Source organism: Saimiri boliviensis, chromosome 13, assembly GCF_048565385.1.
Source record: "Saimiri boliviensis isolate mSaiBol1 chromosome 13, mSaiBol1.pri, whole genome shotgun sequence".
In the NCBI taxonomy this organism is placed as follows: Eukaryota; Metazoa; Chordata; class Mammalia; order Primates; family Cebidae; genus Saimiri; species Saimiri boliviensis.
Genome location: NC_133461.1, coordinates 9,093,344 through 9,110,191, shown reverse-complemented (window position 1 = coordinate 9,110,191; position 16,848 = coordinate 9,093,344). Strand labels below are relative to the sequence as shown.

Here is a 16,848-nt window from a genome sequence, read left to right as displayed (position 1 = left end):
ATTTAGTATTCTTATTTAATTGGCTGTGTAGTTGATTGGGATGATTAACGTAGCTCTGCATTATAGCCATGGGTGATGTCATTTAGGGAAGAATCTGAACAAAAGAACCCTGTGACTTCATCGGCTAGTACTAAACAGTTCTAGGATCTTTGCTGGTCTTAGGGGCATTGGTGGCAGAGCACTTGTGGTTTCCAAAGGTCAGGTTTAAAATGTGTGGCTCGGCCTTGGACAGCAAGGCGACCAGGAATTAGTAACTTAAGCTTGGGTTTTTTTCATTAGTAAAGTAGAGATATTAACGTGTGCCAACTTAGGTTTAAACACAACACTTAAATTTGCGTCATTGCAAGAATGAAATGAGTATATGAAATAGCTGTAGAGCACTGTGTAAAGGAGTTATGTTTATTCATTAGTACATAATACCACTATCAATAGAGACGGTAATGATGTCTTTCTATCTTGATTTGTCTCTCTTCGTTGGTACTGAGGGATGGGGCCAAACTTGCAGTGAATGAGTTATTCACTGTTTCTTACCTGGATTTTGAAGATCCTAAATATAGAATATTGTTTAGAAACAATAACATTTTCTCTGGGTCTAATAATTTTTTTACGTGAATGTACTTATATCACTGAAGGGAAGTTATTGCCAGTCCTGAACATTCTAGAAAGAAGGCCAGTAAAACTCAGTCATTAAGAAAGTTTTGAAAACCTTTCCCTGCAGCTATCAGAAGGCAGTGATGAGCCAGTCAAGTATGACATATAAATATACTTTGAGTATATAAACCAATTTGGCTTATCATTGCCTTCTGAAATATAACATGTGTATGTCATTTCTGCCTTTGGTCCTAACAGTTATCATTTCTTCTTTTATTTTGTATAGAATGTCTTCCCACTCTAGTCTTTCCTTTGTTGAGAACCTAAGTAAATCCCACTTTTTCTAAGACTTTTCTGATTACCTTGGCTGTCCAGAAAAAGGTCTTTGGTGAATGTGTAATTTACTGATCTCTATTGTTATTTACCACAACGTGTATATTATTTACCTTTTAAAGTCAATTGTGAATTCTTTGGGGGAAGAAACATGCATTGTACTCAACTGTAAGAAAATAATACTGGAACTTTATGATGACAGGATGATTAAATGAATAAGAAAGGCTACTTTAGTAAGAACTATTTGGGAGCAAACAAAGTTAGCTGCCCAGAGAGTTTACAACATTTATTTGATGGGAAATGTTTTCAGAATAAACTTAAAGCTTGATGAATTTGAGATTAAGAAGGCAACGTTTTGACAGGAAAGCACTAACGTATGACCAAAAGTGTTTAAAGGAAGAAGACAAAAATTCAAGTTTCATATTTAGAAAAGGAAAAATTGAGGGTAAAATTAGACTCATTAGGAGAAGTCTGGTGGGTCTCTTTTAGTTGTCTTGCCATCTATAGTCAATGCAACATAACTGTGGTATTTTTCTCATAGAAAAATGAATGTATTGCCTGTATCTCTTGGAAACTGCATCCTGCTCTTTCTTTACAAATGAATCTTCTTCCTATACCAAAATGTTCTCCTTTTTTATGGCAGCATTTGAAGTGATTGTCTGAAGTCCTGGGAAAGAAATAAACGCACAATTGTTGCATTATTTTATTTCATATTTAAATAGGTAGTCATTTTCTTATTTTCTTACCTCTTCTAACCAAAGTCAAAACACACAGAATGTTGAATGTACAGTTTTTGAAAAGAACAGTTGCTATTAAGATTAGCAGCTTCTATTCTGAATATTCTTAACAGGACTAGTTCTTGCTTAGCATGTGTCCTTACTCTTCCTAGTTTTTCAGATAATACCAAGATAATTTGCTTATTCATGATAGAGATGTGTTACATAAAAATGAAGTTACTGATATTGTCCATTCTCTGTCCTTTTAATATTATCTTACTGGTTTAGGTTGATTTGTGATTTTCTTTCTCAGTGGAATTTTCCATTATACTGCATTTAGAAACAGCATGGTTTCTTAAACTCTAGTTAACAATGCTCACTGCTCATGGCCGCTTGTCTTCAGGCCATAAGGAAGATGCAAATTGACTGCATAGACCATGAAATGGTCTTCAATCATATTGGCTTTTGTAGGCTCACCGTTTTAAGAATTCTTATTGGCAAAATTTGATAAAATGAAAGGATTCTTACTTTTAGAGTCTTTCTGGCTACTTAACTCAGCTTTGGCATGCTGCATTGGTAACAACTCACTTGCATTTATAATTTAAATGTAGTGAAATAGGAAGCAGACTTTCAAATATCTGAATGTGGTTTTTCAAACAAACTCTTCATCCCCAAAACCTTGGGTATGTGATCATCCTGGCCTACCTTCATCAAGAATCCTATGAAGCTGATTTAGCCAGAATCCCCATTACACCTGATGTTTTCTCTCAGTAATTTTCCATCCACTGATGTCACCCTTCTCCTTGGCTATAAATCCCTACTTGTCCTTGCTATATTTGAAATTGAACCTGGTTTTCTTTCTCCTTTGTAATTGTTCCTGAATAAAATTTGTGTTCACAACTTCAACCTTAACCTCTGTCCAGTTCTGGCTTTCCTTGCCAGGCAATATTTCTATTTCTAGGATCTCTACATAGTGTATAAACTGAACCAACAATTGTGGGGTTTTTTTTTGTACTTTTTCCCCCCCATCCATGAAAAAAAATAAGAACTTTATACCTGAATTTTCTTTGAGAATAAGTGTAGTATTGATAGGGCTTGTAGTATAAGGCAGAGGGATAGTAAGGGAGAGGAAAGAGAGAATGGTGAGCGAGAATTTATATTGCAGTGATGATTAATTTGTTGTATTTGGGAAATGTAATTATTTGCTAGATATCAGTCAAATTATTTCCTATACATTTTTTAATCTTTTGCAGTGAAATCTAAATATTTCGTGGTGAGAGAAGACTGGAAGCTATAAATGCCATGGCATTAGGGGTCCAGTTTATTTTGGGTCATTTTTACATCCTTAGCATCCATCCCAGCAGCAGATAGATACAGAGCAGGTGATACACAAATATTTCTCTCTTTTTTTTTGCAAATATTTCTTGATTAAGCAAATGAATAAAAATGAAATGAAGTTTCTATTCTACAAGTAATTTTTTTTCTTAAAGCTCGTTAAACTGAACTCTTGAAAAGGAGACTAATTCAAACACTTAGTTATTTCTACTATTGTTTTAAGTGAAAAAAAAAAAAACACAAACAAGTATATAACTGAGCACCAAAGAAAAGAGCTAACATCTTAAGTAAACCTGCAAAGGAGTTGATACTGGCTTGCATCCATGGTGATATTTCTAACACCTTGTTTGACTGTTCCACACAATTTTATTTTACTGGTAGCATTTTACTAAAGAAATGGAGACAAACTTACATTAATAGAACACGTCTCTGAGCTTGATGAAAGCATGTTAACTAGACAGATAACAGCAACTTCTAGGAATTTAGTTGCTTCCTAACTCCTGCATAATAGAGACCTAAAGGTGAAAGTGAGAGTTTTATTTAATTATGCTCAGAGTAATTATCACAGCCTTACCCAGGGATACAGAATGATCACTTTCTTCATTCTATCATTGCTTTAACTTAACAGATACCATTATTTTTCTGGCCTGTAAAAAATAGTTTATTCTTTTCATCTTTATATCTAGATTGGTGCTACCCACTAGAATTTTCGGTGCTGAAAGGTATGTTATAATATCTCTATTATCCAACACTGTGGCCATAAGCCATGTGTGGCTTTTGAGCCTTTGACATGTGGCCAGTGCAACTGAGGAACTTGATTTTTAACTTAATTAGAATTTAAATTTAAATAGCCGTATTGGCTAGTGGCTCCCATATTGGGCAGGGTAACTCCAGACTGTAGCACCAGTGTTCTGTGGTGGTATCTGGCTTTGGGCCAGATAGCATCAGGGTTTGAACCCAGTCCTGCTATAATATTTACAAGTCATGGGAATTTTGCCACATTTCAAGGGATGACTTCACTCATACACACCCACCCACACCCCCACACCCCCCCACACACACCTCTGCAGCTTAAGTAGACTTATGAAGGAGTCAATGTCTAAATTACGTGTCTATACGAGTTACTGATATATGTTAGACCATGAATAATAATTATAGTTTGTTAGGGAATTACTTTGGACCAAACATTGTGCTGAACACCCTCTGTAGTTTAGTGTTAAGCAAAGTGACTAAGGCAGCATGTGATGAAGCCCAGGGCTCAGTCTAAAACCTATGGGTTTGTGTATCATATATACGGGGTAATAATATATATTGTATATAATATATTATAAAATATATTTAGATACATTTATAATCTATTTTAAATATGTATAATATATAATTATATATAACATACAGCATAATATGTAAATATATATATATATGTTACCCCAACTTTGCCTTTTAGCTTCCTGTGTGTGGGAAGAATGGCTTATCCTTCTTTCTTGGCAGAGCATTTTGAATTTAACAGGAGCTCAATATATGTGGATTTATCATTGGCTTATTTTGTACAGAAGGCATTGATGAATAAGAAGGAAGACAGCATGTTGGGGGTGGCACTTCACTCCCTAGAGTGTATCAGTGCAACAGTGTCTCCTTTTCACTTGCTTCAGAAGCTCAGAGAACCCGAGAGCACTGTGTGATAGGCTGCTTTACAGAGAGGTATTGGAAGATTAGAACCTAGACCTCAGTGCCTCCTGCAATGAGTCATAGCAACTTGGCCAGAGACCAGTATGTAGATCTTATCCAAGAAAAGCCTCAGGACATATTTCAGAGTATCAACTTGCAAAAAAACCCCATTTCCAAGTGCTAACATTATTGTAGGTTGTCTTTTGCTACATGATTTTATTCTTACTTTGTTAAAAACCAAAATAAATTTTTGGTTATTTTTCTTGTCACCCTTTGATTCCTGGAATAATAATAGCAGGGCCCTGAATAACAGAATGAGGCCAAAAGACTCTGACAGTTGCAGCAGAATGGGGAAATTGGTTATGCTCACTCAGAAGTGATTGATGCTTCTCCATCTCATGTGTTGCCAGGAGGCATGAGCATAGTTTAATGATAAGCTCTGCCGAGGTAGGCAGGGAGCTCATATGGACTGTGATTCTAGCCATTGGCTCTACCTTAGCATGGGCTCCCTGTTAAGTGGGGACACCAATATTGACACTAGACAACACACAAAGTGTGAGGATAATGTAAGACAGATAGGACTGTTTCTTGCAGATGGTAGGTAAGTCTTTGACTCTGCATCAGGAAGGAATGAGCTTGGCCATAAGAACTCGTAACAGCTGCTATTCTGGGCCCTGGTCAGCTCTTTAGGCTCAGATAGAAACCCCCACACATGTCTAGCTGAATAAGAACACTCTCTTTGATAGTAACAATTTTAGAAGGGGCAAATAGAACCATATTTGGGTTCCATGTTTACCTTAGTTCTCAATGACATAATACTGATCTGAATGCTGGATGCTCTACTAGCATGAGAATAAAAAGGGAGACTCTTCTGGTGCCGACAACAAAGTGTGACTGTAAAGACTGGCCATTCCTCAGTAGGCATGCGGCTCTGCTCTCAAAGTTGCATCAGTAAGAATGGCCCAAGATCAATTTCTCTGAAAACCTAGTCATTATTTTTTGGCAGGCATTCTCTAAATATAATTGGCTTATCACAAAAATTCTATGTAGCAGGTTAACTCATTTAGTTACTTGGGATTACATTTTTAATTCAATTTATCTTGGAGGTAGACCAAGTAGTTACCTTCATTAAAATTAGATATCCTTCGACTGCAATCTGGAAAGAAGTTTTAAATGGTTTAAATAGGCAGTTTATAACACCTGCTTTAAAAATTCTCTAGTAGAAAATACTCATGTATAAGGTCGATAATGCAAAACTTTGAGATCTTTTGTTTAAGTGGATCTGATACTGCTGTTGAGATACATGACCTTTTCTGCCAACCTTTCCTTTACATACCTGATGGGTAAGTTTCAGAGCTTCCTATTAAAGCATAAATCCATAAATTTTATTAAGGTATTAAAATCTTGCCTTTTTCTTTGTTTAGGCACAAAATAAATCAATCTGTCTTTAATTAGTGGTGTAGATTATCTGCAAATGCTTTCCAAAGAGTTAACTCTTAGCTGTAGGATATCTTAGCTTAGGTATCAGTTGAACATATTTCTTCAAGATGAAGTTTTAAGTGCATGTGATAATTTATTCTTGTTGTTCTAAATTTTGGAACTCTTGGATCAAGTTAGACCACTATAAAATCACATATTTAGAGAATCAGATAATAGTTTTGGCCTATTTTTTTTCTTTTCTTTTCTTTTCTTTTTTTTTTTTTTTGCAAACAAGAGTCTGGCTCTATTCCCCAGGCTGAAGTATAATGGCATGATCTCAGCTTGCTGCAACCTCTGCCTCCTGGGTTCAAACAATTCTTATGCCTCAGCCTCCCCAGTAGCTGTGATTACAGGTGCCAGCCACCACACCTGGCTAATTTTTGTATTTGTAGATATCATAAATGGGATTACTTTCTTGATTTCTTTTTCAGATTGTTCACTAGTGGCATAGAGAAATGATGCTGATTGTTTTGTGCTGACTTTGTATCCTGCAACTTTACTGATTTGTTAATCAATTCTAATAGGTTTTTGGTGGAATCTTTGGGTTTTTCCAAATGCAAGATCATATCATCTGCTAACAAGGATCATTTGACATCTTCCTTTCCAGTTTGGATTCCTTTTATTTCTTTCTCTTGTCTGATTACTGTAGCTAAAACTTCTAGTACTATGTTGAATAACAGTGGTGGAAACGGGCATCCTTGTCATGTTTCAGATATTAGAGCAAACGTTTTCAGTTTTCCCCCATCCAGTATGATACTAGCTATGGGTCTGTCATCTGTAACTTTTATTTTGTTGAGGTATCTTTCTTCTATACACAGTTTTTTGAGGGTTTTCCATCATTAGTTTTTTAAGTCGTTACTTCCCAAACTCTGCTCTGCAGAGTCCTTTTCTAAGCAGACCAGTAAGTGACACATGGAAAAAGCTTGCTGGCCCCTTTATATAGTAACCATCACATTGATGGCTATGTGTAGTTGAACAGTTAAGAAGAAACAAACATTCACTTTATTTAAATCCTGAATTTGCAAATATTTCTTACATCATGTGTGTGGTATGTGGGACATGATAATTAATGTCTGGCCGAACAGCATCAGTCAGATACCAGTTTGTGAAATACTGCTGCAATCTCATGATTTTCCTCTTTACTTTGCTTTGGTTGCCAAGAGGCTCAGAGAGAGATTTGGAAAATTTTAGACTTACATTCCCCAGCCTGTGACCTGGACTAGGTAGCCATAGATGTGTTGGAAAAATTTCAAATTCCACTTCATCCCACCTGCTTTGTGAACTGTTCCTGCTGGGTCCCTGTCCCCATGAGAATGCACGGTGGAGTCATGATTCCTCTTTCTCAGCAATCACCATAGCAAGCTCTGCTTAGATTTTCTCATTTATCTTAACTACTTATCTCTTTCTATTCTGGGTATTTTACTGACTTACATTTTACTTTCAGTTCAGTTCTTCCAATGACCTGCAGTGAATACAGATCCATAGACTTATCAGCCAATCTCACATTTACTTGTTTCTAAAGCTTTAATATCCAGTCTCTTCCAATTAGCCTGATTCAATGGATCTTCAACCCATACTTTATATTGTAATATCATCTTTTTATGACTTTTATTTATATCATCTTATTTTCCTTCCTTCATTTTTTTCTTCAAATTTCCAACTTATTTATCATCCCATTTTCTTATACATATCTCTGAAATCTGGCTCAAGTCCTTCATGTAATGAGATGATGGTACAAATAACAAATTAAGTATTTTTCATAATTAATTGAAAATAAATAGGTTGTTTCCTTTCTAATACCTGAAAGGATATAGTCAGATGGAGGTGGGGATGACATCATGGCTGGGATATGAGTGGTAGAGTCACCTGATCATTTTGGAGCCTGGGAGGTATTAAGCAAAGCTGGATAAGCAGGAGGCTCTTTGAGGCCCTCAACACGATGGAGTCAAACAGTATTTCCTGGTCTGACTGACCTTAGCAGAAGTCTTAGCTTTGTGCCTGATCAGATGTGTCTTCTGGGTCACAGCCGTGCAAGAGAAACCTTGGCCATGCTGGCCTTGGCATCTCAGGATAAGGTGTCAGCTCCCTCCCAAGTGTGTGATTTGCAATCCTCACTTTGCAGCAGCATGCAGGCTCAAGCACCTGCCAGCACATGCCACCATAGTGTGTCCCCTTACTGCTCTCAGGCGCACTCACAGCACTGACTCCAGCTACTCTGCAAAAATTTTGGGAGAAATTACTTGTGTGCTTACTTCATTGGTCAAAATTCTTTTCCAATTGAAATCGAGTGACCTACAATTGTCTTTTTTGCTTCCTGTATATTCTGGAGTGACACAATAGAGTGCATTGAGAACAAATGTTTAATTATTGAACAGGGCCCTGCCCCTGAACTGTCTGACTGAAAGAAATACCACAGACATATTTCTGACCCTGATGCCTCGAACTTTGTTTTATGCCTTGATTTGTCAACATCCATTGGTCTTTTTCAAAACTGAAGTAGAGAATTTCATAAAAATTTTATTTGTCTTGCATTGGAATGAACACACCTCATTTATCTGATTGAAGTTGTCTTCTTTTCCCAGTTTTATTCCTCCTAACACCACTACCAAGTCAACACTTTGGCACTTTGGAAACATCTCTCTTTTACATAAGTTACAGCATAAAACCCTTTAATGACTCCTGTTACCTATAGGTTAAAATCTAAGCACATTATTATTTTTGGATTTCCAGTTCTCCAAAGTTTGGGTCCAGTTTTTATTTTTAGTCTTATTTGTGATTAGTACTCCTTTCACAAACATTTGCTCCAATCACACTAACTTTCTTATTTGCTGCTTTAAGTTTTTACCTTGAATGTGTTCCAAAACAGGTCTTTAATGTACATAAATAATACAAATAGTAGTATAAGTCGTAGAAATAATGGTGAGCACATTGAAGTGTTTGCATCATGTACTTTTTTTCCTCTTTCAACTATTTGTCATTTGTCTTCTTTCTGCACGTTTCTTCACCTACCCTAACATCACATCAGGGTCCTCTCAGCTCCCTTTTCTCTGTTGTGCCTTCTGGACCACAGTGGCTAGAAATAAACTGTCTTTCCTGAGCTTCTTTGATTCTTACTGTCCAATCATTGGTGACCACATTTTGGGCAACTTCTGCAACCAGGTGCCCTTTGTGTGTGTGTGTGTGTGTGTGTGTGTGTGTGTGTGTGTGTGTTTAGAAGGTTCTCAGCTTTTAAGAGTGACTTATGTACATTCTTTAATGTGAATGGCACCTACCTCAAACCTTTTGTGGGATGTGTTGATTATATATAGAAAATTAAATTCTGATGTACTTAATACATACCTGGGCACACATGCGTAAATAGGACCCATAAACAAGAGGAACAAAAACACTTACGTGCAAATGGCGGGTAGTGACTCCTACCCGCCTGTCAGCAAAGCCACTGAGAAGATTTCTGTGTTCTGTCTCCTCCCTCTTCCTCCTCTTACTTGCAGGCCTCCATTTTGATGGGTGGTTCTGATCTGACAAAGTAAAACGGGGACTGTGAACTGAGTTGCGTTAATATAGTTCTAATTGAAAGTAGTCCAAGTTTAACATTGAATTTATTGTCTAACATTTAGTTATAAAATTTTGTGTTGATGAATTTGCTTTTTAAAAACAATAATTGTGAGACGTAAACAAAAATTTAGAGGAGATTCATACTTACTCTTATGCTTTTTTTCCGGATGTTTTGGCTCAGTCCTTCAAGCAATATGCTAATGATAATAGTAAAATCAATGGGGATAACTTAGGCATGCAAACACGAAAGCTTTACTCTATTAGATAACTTGATAATTCACATTCAGATTAAAATGAAGATAAATGTGCCGTCATCTAATTTAATGGTTTGGCTTGTTATTTTCTCTGAAAAGAGGCTGTGTGATTCTTTCTGAGGTCAGCTGGGGATTTCTTGGAAAGGTAGAGGGAGACCTGGCTCAGAGTATAATGCAGACCTCCCGGGAACTGGCTGCGGCAGGGAGATGCCTCTCCCTCAGGCTGCAGCTACACCTGCATTTGGGAGAAATGCAGATCTTGCTTTGGAATTTAACCTACTTGCAGTTTGTGGAAAATATCCAAATGGAATTACGAAAGCATTACCTAATTATAACAACACATTCATTTTCCGTGACCATCTTTGGTTTTGACTTGTTTGAATTTTTTTATTTAAAGAAGGTTGGTAGGTGGCAATTTTTGTCTGCCGTGTGTGGTGTGTATGCATGTGATACTGACCTAGCTAAAAATATTTGCATGTGCCCACAGGCCATTGATAAAATAAGAGTCAGCATAGAAACAAATCAATTTATGCTATGCAAGGATCCCCTTTTCTTTGTACAGATAGAATGGTTGAATCAGGATGTATGATATTCCGGTGCTTTTCTGAATTTTACAGCACCACCTGCAGCCTGTCTTTGGGCACCTGAAAACCTTTCAGAAGCAGCAATCTCTGTGTGTGATGTCCTGCACCCTGCTGGATTCATGCTGCGATGTTATACATTGTCTCAGAGGAGGAGACCAATAGAGTTTAGACAGTGGCTCAGTTTTGCTCTGGAATATGGGGGGAAAGAGCCTACAAAAATTTGTATACAATCTGTATTATTTTGTAATTGTGGAATTATTACTATTTTTCATTTAAGTCACTCATTTAGTGCACTTTATAATTACCTAAATGAGAGTGAGTGTTTGGGGACGTTGGGACTCCTGGAGCTTTTTCTTGGAGGATGACAATTTTAATTTTTTTCCGTCCTTTTAGACTTCAAAATTATCCTGAAAGTAATTGAGAAGCCAATTCCGAATTCTGGAGCTAACTGCCGTAGATATTACATGAAAATCAATGGATAATCCCCATATGTTTTATATGTCATAACTATTTTATTAACCTTTGTGGAAGATTCCAGTTTTCTTTGAATCTCTAACAGGCCTATTTACATGTTTTTTAAGGAAAAGAAAACAGATTTGTAGTGTGAAATCTGGTGTAGGAAGTGCTGATAATAATTAAAGAGGAGGCCAGGCGCAGTGGCTCACACCTGTAATCCCAGCACTTTGGGAGGCCCAGGCAGGTGGATCACTTGAAGTCAGGAGTTGGAGACCAGCCTGGCCAATGTGGCGAAACCTCATCTTTACTAAAAATACAAAAATTAGCCTGGTGTGGTGGCATACACCCGTAATCCCAGATACTTGGGAGACAGAGACAGAATTGCTTGTACCTGGGAGGCGGAGGTTGCAGTGAGCCGAGATCGTACCCCTGCACTCCAGCCTGGGAGACACAGTGAGACTCCCTCTCCAAAAAAAAAAAAAAAAAAAAAAGGAGGTAATGATACACGCATAATAGAACATACACATGTATAGAAATACACACACACTGGGATTTTAAAAGTAGTCTTGAGCGAAGGAGGATGACCTTGTCATGGCTGTTCTCACAGAGAGTCCCATGGGAGAGAGCCAGAGTGCTTTGCTATGTGCTGGCATGAGGAGAGAGATGGAGAGATTATACGTACACTGTATACAATCAATAGGAAGGAGTTGAGAGCACAGCCATGTGGACACACTGAATTTTCTTCCTTAGATAGGCTGTGCTAAGTGTGCTAATTTGGGTTTCTAAAGTTTTCTCTCTCTTAAGTATCAAGTAAACTTGGCATAATAAGGCTTGATTAAACAGGGAGGCTAGAGGAAATATGCATTCCATCTTTCAAGAAGAGTCCACAAACCGAACCTTACTTTGCACACTACTCTAGTACTTGTCCAGGTACTTGTTGCCCCTCAAAACAAGTATTTGCTGTTAGGGGAATCTTAAATCATGGGCTGGTGTTTCCCTTTGGAGGGACTTGTATTTGGGTAACACTGCCCTCTGCCCCTCATCCTGGACATTCCTCCAGGAGAAGGAGGCATGTCCCTTCCCTAACTGATGAGAAGGAAGAATGGGCCGTGCTTGGCTCAGTCCTGCTGGCTTCATTTTTCTCTGTCCCCCAGGGTCATCTGCCTGTCCATAGTATGTATTCTCATCTGCTCTTTGGAGCCCAAATCTTTACCTTTACTAATGACTAGCTGTGTAATCTTGAAGAAGTGTCTCAAATTTTTGGTGTCTCACTTTTTTGTTTTCTAGCTTGAAAATAGATGTGTTAATAGATCGCCTCCTTGGATATTGCATGGAAGAGTCTTTAATTAGTTGAAGATAAGGAAGACTTTTGTAGAGATAAACAGATTAAGCACAGCATACACTATTTCTCACCTCCAGAGATGGAACCAATACATCCATGAATATGTGTCTTGTTGAAGGGGTGATATTAAAGGATAGGAGTGTTGCACATACCAAAAGATGTCTGTTCCTAATGGACACTTGATAAATGTTTGTAGGATGAAGCCCTAATTGAAAGAAGGAAGGTATATTTTGAAATGTCTCCAGATGATTCTGCTAAGTACTTCTTTTCCTCTCCTTCTACAACACACACGTGTGCTCGCACATGCACACACACACACACACACACACACACACACCACATTTGTGCATATAAGCACATCACCTATTGAGAGTCATTGTGACACATATACTTTCTAAAGACAGCAGGCTGGCAATTTCTTTTCCCTCTTGACAAGCACTGTTAAGAATATACTTATTTTATACTATTTTTAAAAGTCATATTTGCAAACCACTACATTTTCTAAATTATATTCGACAGCTTACACTACTTGCTTTATGATCCAAATATAGTATATTTAATAGATAGCGATGTCCTTCACAATCACTATTGAGTCATAAGGCCCTGAAGGGAAGATTGGCTCATGGGGGTCGCTCTGTCATACAGGTAAAGCAAAAGCTGGGACATGACCTTTGATTTCCTCCTTCTGTTGTAATAATAGATTTTTTTAAAAATTCAAACTCAAAATCTAAGCTGTCTTCCATGATATATTCACTAATAGAATATATTATAGCTAGATACATGTAAATATAGGTCTTTAGAATATCTTCATCTAAAATAATTATTTGCAGGCAACATATCTGTTATTTAGGTTCAATTGGAGAAGCCTGAATTACAGCTTAACAAGGCATCTAGTCACTCATTACTAATTTTCTTTACTTGCTTTTTAATTCAGTTTTGAAAATACACACAATATTAGATATTTCCTCCTTGGATGTTATATGGAATGGAGAAATAATACCCTTTAGTAGTTGAGAAATGTGGAGGATTTAAGAGGGTTAAGCTCAAAGCAATATAAGCAAGGAGTACACAGGCTTGGGTAAAAAAACAAGTAGGTTATTTATATGTGGCTTATAATTAGATCATATAGTTTGATATCTGTAAAAAGTAATGCTCAGATATGTGGTAAAGTAGGGAAAATAAATACAGTTTACTCAATCCATTTCTCTTAGATGGAAAGCTAGTGACATATATTCTTTTTTTAGTCCAGGGATAAACATAATACTTGGCCCCATAATTATCTCCATTTCTAGTGTGTTCTCTGTGCTGCAGGCATAATAGTAGGTGACTGGAAAGCACTGGCTAATTTTATTCACAAAAATTTCATGTGGTAATAATATATTGGCTCTGGTTTATTAAATAGAAGAAAAAATAAGCATTTGATAAACTGGAAAGCATGATCTCTTTAACAGAAAATGAACTTTATTAAACATTTTGCTGTGCTGGTCTATGACATTTGAGAAGAAAATTTTACAAAGATTTTGGAAATCCCCAAATCTACATATATGTCTTTCCATAAAGTACATGTACAGTGATTTTGTGAACAGCAAAACTCATTTGGAAAGCACATGCTGAAGGATGGGCTTGGTTAACCCACTGAGTGCCCACTCATGTTCCCATACTCACATATACACTCATAGAGGTGCGACTCCAGGTAGTACATGTGACAGATCAGAAATGTGAGAAGACAAGGGGGCTCATGAACCGCTGAAGTTACAGATATTCAGTTAATGAAGGCATGTGTCCAATCTATTTGCACACTTGTTTGCGTGTATTTGAATAATGTTGCATATACAGATTTGTATCTGGCATTTCCCCTTCTATGCATTTCCATGTCATTAGAAGAATTAAAATTCCTCTGTCACAGAGAAAAATAAAAACTATTTGTAAAGTTGACTAGATATTTTATGTTAATAATGATTAATTTTTCAGTATAATAACATTATCATATTCTGAAAGTTTTATCTTGGAAGCACACATGCTGAGGAATTTATAGATATAATAATATGTCAGGATTTTACTTTAAAATATATACTTGAGAGAGGCAAAGTAAGTAGGAGTATGAATGAAGTAAGTCTGGTACTGTGTTAATAATTGTTGAAGCTAGCTGATAGAAACTATGGAATTTATTCTATTCTCTGTATTTTGCAAATATGCAAACATTTCCATGATTAAAACTTAAAGTTCTTTTTTAATAAATTTAATTTCTAGCGGCTTTTTGATGGTGAAAATAAGGATATATTTATGTAATCATTTATATTATACAGTTTGGGGATATTTTATAATTTTTTTTATTTTCAAGATCATATGAGAAATGGTAATCCACATTTCTCTGTGCATAAAACTTTACCAACATTTAAAATTATTTTGGGGGGAGAATTTTGGTAGTATAATATTACTGCACCAGGCCAGGTGCAGTGGCTCACACCTGTAATCCCAGCACTTTGGGAGGCTGAAGCGGGTGGATTACTTGAGGCCAGCAGTTTGAGACCAGCCTGGCCAACATGGAAAAACCCCCATCTCTACTAAAAAATGCAAAAATTAGCTGGACATGGTAGCACATGCCTGTAGTCCCAGCTACTTGGGAGGCTGAGGCACGAGAATTGCTTGAACCCGGGATGTGGAGGTTGCAGTGGGCTGAGATTGTGCCATTGCACTCCAGGCTGGGTGACAGAGTGAGAGTCTGTTTAAAAAAAAATTACTGCACCAATGAGTGTAATGATTTAAAAGTGATAATATACTTTTCCAGTTGTTTCCCAAGTGATATAATTGTTTCCCAAATAGACTGGATATATTTTCTAATATTATGAGAATGCCAGAGCCACCTCTTGTTATTACTATTGCCCATCACCATTTAAAAACATGTCTTAAATTGATAGATCATTTTATTATAGATATTAGAATAGATAATTCTTGAATTACGAAAAACTTATGCTAGTTGTAGAAAATTTGGAAAGTGCAAAAACATCCCAACACTAAAAGAAAAACCAGTGTTGAAGTGCGAATCTTTCCTAACAATCTTTTTTGAAAATATTTTGAACTATTCTCTGCTGTTCAGTTATAATGATAGCTGGAGGCATTATACAACTTTATTTTGTAACATACTTTTTCCAGTACAGATGTGAAAATTTTCACATCTATTATTTAGTACTGCAATGTCAAATAAAGTTAGTTAGAGGGAAGCTTCAGAAAAGAAGATAAATTTGTAAAAGACCATAGTCCCTGTGATGAAAAGTCGTAGGACATGTTTCTATGTGGCAGTAGTTAGAAAGAAAATGTAGGAAGAACGTCAGGGTTTCTGAGTCAGCTTCCAGATGCATGTCTTCACTTTCTCTTCATTATATCCAAATGAAGGTCTTGTTTGAAATTTACAGATAGAGAAGCTAAGGAATTGCAGATACAAGATTCTTCAGAAAGTGGTCATAGCCTCCTGATGTTGCTCCTGGGCTGTGCCCCTTCCCTCCCTCCTGTTTTGGCTTCTTGCCAGCCTGGGTGTTCCTGGTCCCTACAAAGCTTGCACTTTCCTGAGTCATTACTGTGCAATCTGTTGATCCTTCTTCTTGAGATACTGTTTTCTTCCATTTTTTTTTAAACTGTAAAGTTAATGCATACTCTTGGGAAAAAAAGAATTGTAACAGAATTAAAGATTATAATTAAAACGTAGTTTCATTTATACACAGTTTTATATACCACTTTGTCTTAACACTATGAACACATTTTCTGTGTCCTTAGAATGGTTGTAAATACCATTATTGTGGTCACAAGGGGTGTAGCCACATTCTAAGAGTGCATCACTGTTGACTTAATGCTCCACTGGATCCTCTAATTAGGCCTCAGCCTTGGCTGACCTGTGCTCCTGCCTAAAGGTGACCAGCTTCCACCTCAGGTCAGACTCTCCCCTTGGCTGCCTCCTAGAGCCAGTCTAACTAGCCACGCACCCTGAGTTTCTGTTGTTGTTGTTTTTTATGTGTTTATACATTATTTCAAGGTTTGGATAAAATAATTAACTATGGTTGCAGCCTGTCTCCCCAAATAATGAGGCTGGAAGTCACAATCTGAAACTATGAATGAATTAATTCCCTGTCGGGGGAAAATTGAGTAATTAGGAAAAAAGACCTTGGAAGAGCTCAGAAGATTCATTTCCTCTTCTCCCTTTCTCTGATGAACAAACTGTTTCAGGCAAGAGATCTTACATACCTCTGCAGCCTCTCTGAGATGTCCCTCACGGCCACAGGGGCGCACCCGGCAAAGGGCCTAACTTGGGAAGCTGTGGCCAGGATGGTATACCTCACTTTGCATTGCTTCTCAGCCCTCCCTTCTTTGCTATTTTCATCATCTTCTTGCCGTGAGTTTGCACTTCCTTAAACAAAATAGCAGCATTTTTACTCATTGCCTCAGACCAGGCTTTTTAGGGAACCTGAGCTCAGGCAAAGACCTAGATGCAGAGGGAGGTAAAATGTTCCAGGAAGGAGACACAGAATGTACAAAAGCTTTGT

The 16,848-nt window shown here is 37.2% G+C and overlaps 1 protein-coding gene across 1 annotated transcript; it reads right to left on the bottom strand.

Moving 5' to 3' along the window:
- Positions 1-425: 425 nt before the first annotated feature.
- Positions 426-16,651, bottom strand: LOC104651057 (Gilles de la Tourette syndrome chromosome region, candidate 1). Its single transcript, XM_074384225.1, is given in 4 exon segments — positions 426-522; positions 524-547; positions 9,462-9,640; positions 16,550-16,651. Coding segments are annotated over 4 exon segments (402 nt in total).
- Between the last annotated feature and the right edge of the window lie 197 nt (positions 16,652-16,848).